This window comes from Daphnia pulex, chromosome 8, assembly GCF_021134715.1.
Source record: "Daphnia pulex isolate KAP4 chromosome 8, ASM2113471v1".
NCBI classification, from domain to species: Eukaryota; Metazoa; Arthropoda; class Branchiopoda; order Diplostraca; family Daphniidae; genus Daphnia; species Daphnia pulex.
The window spans coordinates 6,113,884-6,121,428 of NC_060024.1; the positions used below are offsets into that span (position 1 = coordinate 6,113,884).

The 7,545-nt window shown below is 42.1% G+C and overlaps 2 protein-coding genes across 2 annotated transcripts; one reads left to right on the top strand and one right to left on the bottom strand.

Moving 5' to 3' along the window:
* Positions 1-3,024: 3,024 nt before the first annotated feature.
* On the bottom strand, positions 3,025-6,463 carry LOC124201101 (pyruvate dehydrogenase phosphatase regulatory subunit, mitochondrial-like). The gene is made up of 7 exons (XM_046597547.1): positions 6,125-6,463; positions 5,304-6,056; positions 4,491-5,244; positions 4,348-4,426; positions 3,835-4,203; positions 3,478-3,769; positions 3,025-3,400 (listed from the first exon to the last, which is right to left on the bottom strand). The coding sequence occupies exons 1-7, from the start codon at positions 6,353-6,355 to the stop codon at positions 3,191-3,193; spliced, it is 2,688 nt and encodes an 895-aa protein (XP_046453503.1). The 5' UTR covers positions 6,356-6,463; the 3' UTR covers positions 3,025-3,190.
* A 191-nt stretch (positions 6,464-6,654) lies between these two features.
* LOC124201104 (glycine cleavage system H protein-like) lies at positions 6,655-7,478 on the top strand. The gene is made up of 3 exons (XM_046597551.1): positions 6,655-6,833; positions 6,901-7,044; positions 7,110-7,478. The coding sequence occupies exons 1-3, from the start codon at positions 6,701-6,703 to the stop codon at positions 7,337-7,339; spliced, it is 507 nt and encodes a 168-aa protein (XP_046453507.1). The 5' UTR covers positions 6,655-6,700; the 3' UTR covers positions 7,340-7,478.
* Positions 7,479-7,545: the final 67 nt, after the last annotated feature.

Genomic DNA, 7,545 nt, shown 5'->3' on the forward strand with positions numbered 1-7,545 from the left:
CCTATGGGGGCGACAATGCAAGTGTGTAGTAAAAAGTACAAATTATTAGTAAAACACAAAATAGGTCCAAAATTTCGATGTTATCTGTTTTGATATTGCTTATTAGTTTAATAGTCAATTTAGTCTAATGGTACCGATCCCAATTCATAATCACAGGTTTCATTTATGGAAACGTTACTCGAACTTTAAAAAAAAGGAAAAACATTGTTTTGATATTTTTCATTTTGTTTGCTTACCTTATTGTCGGCATATCCGGAGGGTATGGCGGGAAACAAAGAAAGGGGAAATAGAAAAGAAAGAACGTATAGATTTCATTTTGGTTTTGATGTTTTAAATTTGCTCGTGTTCTCTTTTATTAATAATTTATATAGATCCCAGCGACAGCAGGTCATTGTTGGGTGGAGGGGGTTGGACCAACGGATCCTGCATTGCAAAGTTTTTTTAAGAACTTGGCTGTGAACAACTGCGGGCCATCGACAAGTGGGGCCATTTACCACACATCCCACCAAAAAACAAGTTGAATTCAGTCGTGGCCCAAACGGACATGGCTTTTTTAAAGGCCGGGCCACTGACAAGTGGGGGCCATTTACCACACATCCCACCAAAAAACAAGTTGAATTAAGTCGTGGCCAAAACGAACATGGCTGTTTTGAAGGCCGGGCCAGCGAAACGTGAAAAGGCAACTTGTTTAAAAATGTGGTTGCTAAAAAAAACAATTGCAACTATAAAGCTCTAAACAAGGGAGATCTATTCTTCTGGTAATTAATTTTTGATTGATTGAATGATTGAATGATTGAGAAAAGAATGGAATCGATGTAAAACTGCTGGGCTTGGTTGGCTATCGATAGTTGAAGTTCGAAAAAAAATTAATGGCCAGAAGAATAGTAGATCTCCCTTGCTTTTTTAAAAAATCGGCCGCTAGATGGGGTGGCGAAATGACGTCTGTCAATGGCGAAAATCTTCAGAAAATGACGAAAAATTTCAAAGATTTTCAATTGCAAATATCTCTGCTAATAACCGTTTAAAATAAAAACGGGGCGAGATGTCTCTGGAGGGGGGCAAAATCTTTCATTCTAAAAAATTAGATTTTTTTTTAAAGGTCTGGTTTGCCCGAAAACTGATGTCAAAAATCGGAAAAAACACTACAATTTCTTGGGGGGTCCCTTAGTTTTTATTGAATAACTTAAAAACTATGCTAGCTAGAACATTGCGGATTTCACCATTTGGTTTTCCGTAAAATTCCGCACAAAATGGGTTATACCGGGACTGGCTGCGATGCCTTCGTCACCCTTTTCCAAAAATTGTAAACCCCCAAAACCCCCAATTTTGGCCTGATTGAGTGGTGGACTCAGTGTTAAAACAGAATACAAATTCAATTTTTATACGTTAGGAAATTTTGCCATTTATTGATAAACAGACTGAAAAGATGCTGAAAAAGTATGATTGACCCGTTAAAAACCCGGGCCGTGACCCATCCTGTTAATATTTCTTGACCCATGGGTTGGCCCGGGCCGAACCCATTTACTCTGTTGGCCCAACCCGCTCCAACCCGTGTTTGAAGAAAAACTCATCTAGGCAACCCATTTAAAAAAAAACCGCCCAATAAGCTCCGGGCCACAGTCCTATCTATAGGGCTCTTTGGGGTTGCCTTTTCTTTTACAAGAGAGTTGGCAACGCAGCAGCCAATGTCACAGTGAGAAAGCTGACAGCCAATGAGAAGTGCGTCAGCTAGGGTGGCAAAATCCACCCGTTAGGGGGGAGTGACTTCGCGTTCCTCCCTCTGGCTCGCTTTATGGCATCGGCTGCTGCGTTGCCAAGTATTCACAAAAGAAAAGGCAACCCCGAAGAGCCCCCTATAGCTTTTTTCTTTGTCTGCGGCCCTCAATAAGCTCCTCCCACCAAAGATGTCTGAACAGCCAAATTTGGGTGGGAGGAGCTTAATGCAACTTTAAACTAAAATATCTAAGAAAAAGGATGAGATCGACGCGCCACCATACGGCATAGGACGAGCATAGCTTCAAGGGGTTTTTAGCCGTTCGTAGTCTTTACCCTGTTAGTCTGTGGCTTAATTACAGCAAAATTTATTATTATCATTAGCAATATGAAATAAGAAATAATTAGTTATAGTTACAGATAAATCCGGATAAATCTATAAACCAGTTGGAACAAACCACCCCCTCTTACGCTTCGTTTTTCCTTTAATTTATTCTTATTTTTTTTTACTTGAAATAGTATACTAATTAAAATTAATACATATTGAAATCAATTAAAAATAAAACATATCGAAACATTCAAAAGTTATGTCAAACATAAGGAGTGCGAATTAGGTGTGGCGGAGCCGCTAGGCCGCTAGAGCCTAGATGATGCCAGTTTACTTTTACTTTTGGTCGCTTGAGAGTTGAGATATCAGTTTCTACGCGCGTAGTTCAAACCATTTTTCAATTCTGAAGCGCGCAGTTCAAACCGTTTTCCATTATCTACGCGCGCAGTTCAAAATTCCAAAACGCCATCTATTGGCGAAATTTGAACTAATCTTCCCGTCTGCCAAAAAACCTTAGGGATATATTCAGAATGTTACGAGTAGCATGGTAGTAGCAGTTAGTTACAGAGTTGCTTTGACCAACGTAGCTTAAAATTACAAGTATAGCTAGTTATAGCATTACCAATCATGCGATATTTATATCTATTGACGTACAGGTACAAGCGATGTTTTAGTCTGAGCTCTGAGTCACGAATCGATGAACAAACGGTGATAATTCCGCGTTTTTTAGTAAGAACTGAGAATATTCGTGTAGTTTTCACTAGATGGCGTCACCGCTCTATTTTTTTAACGGATTCCAAGGCACAAAGCACAGATAAAGTAAAACCATGGTGTCTTAATGTGCGGCAGTCTGTGGTACGAATAATCAATTGAATTAAGGATAAGGCTGATTCATTATGGTGATGCATGGTCATCATTCATGAAAAAAAAAATTTGGGGATTCTGGTACGCTAGACTACTATCACGCTAGAATAAAAAATTGATTGGCTGACAGATAAATGTGTATTATCAGCTGGGGTGGATCGCAAGTTTGAAAATTATACACGCTAGAGGTGATGGTAATTTTAACACAATTTACTCTGAATTATTTCAGACTAAGACTACAACAACTGAATTCGTTCTCAAGCGATTATACAATACGTTGACTATTCAAGCCCCACCTCCATGACGAGTTGCCACATAGTGATCTCCGTAAGTTTCGCGGAATTTGGTTGGCAAAGTTGGTGAACGTAGTGAGACTCTGGCGTTGTAGCGCAATCCGGCGATGTCGACTTCATATTGACCGCTGGTCACGTAATCGGGAGTTAGACGGTGGACTGTCCCGGTAACGTCGTAGTTTTGGACATAACCCAGACATACCTAAAAAGTACAATAGCATAAGATATTATGTAGGTGATGACTGATGAGCCAAAACAGTGAATAGACTAAATGTATACCTGTCGATTGAGGGTAAAACCAAATCCTGCCGTGGTGACCATGCCAGCGAATTCTCCGTTGCGGTAAATAGGTTCACTGCCCCATGGCCAGGGATCGATTTCTGGATCGTGGTCGTCAAGTTGGAACTGGACATACATACGTTGAACACCTTCTTTTTTCTGTTTGAGCAAAGCCTCACGGCCGATGAAATTGATGTCGCTGTTTAGTTTGACGCGAAAGCCACGTCCACACTCGAGCGGTGTCGTTGATGCATCGATATCCTGACCCCAATAGGCATAGAACCTCTCCACCCTAAAAATAAACAAACGAATTGAAATAATTTAAAAACACTTATAATAATAATTAAAGTGATTAACCGGAGACTACGAGTGGCCAGGTATCCTGCGTGATGAATGGCGTACTTGCGCCCGTGTTCCATAATTTTATCGTAAACGTGCAGGGCTGCCTCATTGGGAATGTAGAGGACCCATCCCATTTCACCAGTGTGTGTCAAGTTCATGGCCCGGATGCCCGATGCCGAGCCCATGTCCATTTCTTTGACGGTGAAAAACGGAAATGACTTGGGACTCAAATCGGCCTCGGTTAACTCCGACAGAACGGCCCGTGAAAGTGGACCCATGACGCAGAGAGCTGTGTACAACGAAGTGACGTCAGAAATGTTGACGCTGGCATTATTTCCACCGGCGAATTTCTGTTGCTGACGCCGAAGCCAAGCTTGACACCGCCTTGGATAAACAAAAAACTAAGAGTAAAAATCTTGTTCTTGAAACTGGTTAATTTAGTTAATAATTCCGACCAACCGAAACTATTTCTATTTTTTTTTAACCGAGGGAAAATGAGAATTTTAAATGAAAGAATAAGATCCGTACGTCTGCTGAATGATGGGTGCAATCATCATGTAATGATTATCCGAGAGTCGTGCCAAGGAGCAATCACTTTCATATCCACCTATTTGTAATTAAACCATTTGTTTTTAAAAGTCAAAGCTCAAATTTTTAAAATAAATACACACCGTTTTCATTGTGCATTCCCGTGTGGAGAATTGCGCCAATTGGGACGTCCACGTCGTTGGAGCACACATATTGCAGGAAATCAACAACCTCCGAACCAGGTGATGTCAAATCCAGCTTGGTGAATGAAGAGTAGTCGGCGATGGCGACTGACTCGCGACAGGCGCGATATTCGTTTCGCACACTTTCGAACCAGTGCGGTTTCATGAACGTATTGGTGTAGGCCACACGAAACGGAGCTTCAACGTTTTGACTAGTGCCCCCAGTCGAACGGCTAGTCAGATCCTCGATGTCGGAATCCTGGTAAGGTTTGGGCTCGTAGTAAGCGGGCCGTTCGTAGCCCATCGTTTGGCCGAACACGGCGCCGGCTGCTTTAAGGCGAGGGAAAACCGGGGAAACGCGTAAGCGGCGGCCAGTGCGGAATTCGCTGAATGGATAAGGCAATTGATAGTGGACACCAGGCACCTCCCGCATTCGCTCCAGCAGAAATTGGCGGTTGTTGTGTAGTGGCACGAATCGCTGGACGTTCAGTTCGTTGAGTGGGTACGGCGGTTTGCCCGTTACTATCCATTCAGATAAATGTTTAGCCACGCCTCCAGCCGAAGCTATTCCCAACGACTTCATTCCAGTAGCGACAAAGTAGTTGTCCACTTCTGAAGCCTCGCCCAGAACCCATTTACAATCAGGAGAGAAGCTTTCTGGTCCGTTGCAGAGTTTATCGAGAACAGCGTTTCGCATAAGGGGTACTCGTTGAACCTGTAAAATATTGAAAAAGGGTTAAGATTCGGTAACGCTAGTTAAATAATTTGTCATACCATTTGTTCCAGCATTGGTGCGAAATGATCCCAGTCTACTTCCAATCGACTGTCTTCGACTGAAAGAGGCAGTGCACCGTCTTCAAATACAGGTTTGGCCAAAGGTTCGAATCCGCCTGCCAGGACACAACCGTTTTGTACTCGGAAGTAGACGTGACCGTCAAGATCGCGAACGACGGGCATGTTTTCATCAATGTCTTTGACGGGCTTCGTGTGAAGGTAATAGTGCTCGACTGCCTGGACGGGAACTTTGACTAGCGGTTCCGTTTTCTTGCCCAGCGATCGTGCCCAAAATCCGGCACAATTAACAAAGAAATCGCATTTGATAGTGCCTCGGTCGGTTTCGACAGCAGCGACCTTGTTTTGGCTGGTAAGCACTCGGTTCACTTGGATGTGCTCGAACATACGGACACCCTTTGCGGCAGCTAATGTGGCCAAACTCTCGCATATTTTGTGTGGGTCGGCAACAGCGTCGATTGGTATCCATAGGCCGCCCTGAAGATCTTGAGTGTTGATGTATGGATACCTCTTGGCAATCTCTTCATTGGTGAGCAGGTAACACTCAATCTTGCGACAAACTGCATGAGATTTCATTCTCCTGAAATGGGTCATCCGATCTCTGGTGCGAGCCAAAAGTAAAGATCCACATTGCTTGAATCCTGTGTCATAGCCCATTCTGGCCAGTTCATCATAAAGTTTGATGCTCTCTTCAGTTATTCTAGTTTCTGTTGAGGTGGGCTTGAAGATTCCAATCTAAGAAATATCTTCACATAAGAATTATAATGATAGATATCAATACAAATAATGGTAGTGTGATATACCAGTCCTGACATGTGCCAGGGAGTGGCCCGTCCAATTTTTCCTTGATCCAGAATGAGAGTGTCTTGGCCCCAACCATGCTGGGCCAAAAAGTAACCTAGAGCAGCACCTTGAACTCCTCCACCACATATTACTACTTTGGCATGTGACGGTAATGCTTCAGCGTTAGTGAAACTGTAAGAACGCCTAAAACAACACCGAATTGTTGAGTTTCGAACAAGACACGTCCCCATGACGGAAAAATGACGAAGTCGGAAAATCCACTTTGAGATTTTTGACAAACGTTATACAAACGATGGTGGTGGGGCTTAGTTTGTTTACACCAACAGCTGATTTGAATGAAAATAAACCCAACGTTTCAAAATTTCAGCAAAGTCGCTGAAAAATCGATAAAAAATTTGTAATCTCTTAAAAATTTATTCATTAATAAAACTCTTTGAATTTTCTAATAACATTTTTTAATCGGTACATAAATATTTTTTTTAATTGAGATCTTGCACTGCAGCCCAATCTGCCTGCAGCCGAATCCCCCCTTCCTCTTCCAATCGTGATCTATCTATCACAACAATTTCTCAAGGATGGCCGTCTGCGTGAATGTGTTCCACAAGTGCCTTCGATTACCTTCTACTTTGCTCAAACTACGACCTGTTGTTCACAAACTCAATGCAACTCAAATTACTCGTACATTTTGTTCCACGAATGCACTAGCAGGTATGGACTCTTAATTACTGGTCCAAAGATTTTGTTTCTAATACGTTTTACGATTTTGCAATTTCAGCAAGAAAATATACAGAACAGCATGAATGGATCGATGTCCAAGGTAAAATTGGAACCGTCGGAGTGACCGACTACGCACAAGGTGCTCTTGGAGATGTTGTATTTGCTCAACTTCCTGAACCTGACTCGGAGCTCAATCAAATGGGTATTTCCTTATTTGGCAATGGCATATCAACGATTTCTAGAACCTTTGTTTCTTTTATATTTCAGATGACTGTGGAGCTTTGGAAAGTGTCAAAGCTGCCAGTGAACTCTACAGCCCAGTCAGTGGAACCGTTGTAGAAAAGAACAAGGATGTTGAAGAGACTCCAGCATTGATCAACCAGTCTCCATACGAGCAAGGATGGCTATTCAAAATCCAGCTCAGCAAACCAGAGGAACTTGACGCCTTGCTAGACGAAGCAGGCTATGAAAACCATTTGAAAAACACAGGCCATTAAATGTTGGTATTTTGGTTGTTTTGCAATTGAAGTTTTGTAGAATTGTATCAAGTAGACAGCAATTGAATAAGATATTATCTTTGGCCTTTGGGGCTGCATGCCAGCAGATATTCCAAAATATATGCCCCTATACATAAAACTGAGTTGAGCCAAAACTTTTTTATCAGTTAGTTTATCTGTTTACTTATTGTCTGGTAAGGATTAAC

Bases quoted from the DNA above. Each gene is read 5' to 3' on its own strand.
- LOC124201101 (XM_046597547.1), bottom strand. From the start codon at position 6,355: ATGGGGACGTGTCTTGTTCGAAACTCAACAATTCGGTGTTGTTTTAGG. The intron at 5,245-5,303 runs GTATGACAAATT...AATATTTTACAG, and splicing joins CACCAATGCTGGAACAAATG to GTTCAACGAGTACCCCTTAT. The intron at 3,401-3,477 runs GTATACATTTAG...TGTACTTTTTAG, and splicing joins GTTTTACCCTCAATCGACAG to GTATGTCTGGGTTATGTCCA.
- LOC124201104 (XM_046597551.1), top strand. From the start codon at position 6,701: ATGGCCGTCTGCGTGAATGTGTTCCACAAGTGCCTTCGATTACCTTCT. The intron at 6,834-6,900 runs GTATGGACTCTT...TTGCAATTTCAG, and splicing joins TTCCACGAATGCACTAGCAG to CAAGAAAATATACAGAACAG. The intron at 7,045-7,109 runs GTATTTCCTTAT...TTTATATTTCAG, and splicing joins CTCGGAGCTCAATCAAATGG to ATGACTGTGGAGCTTTGGAA.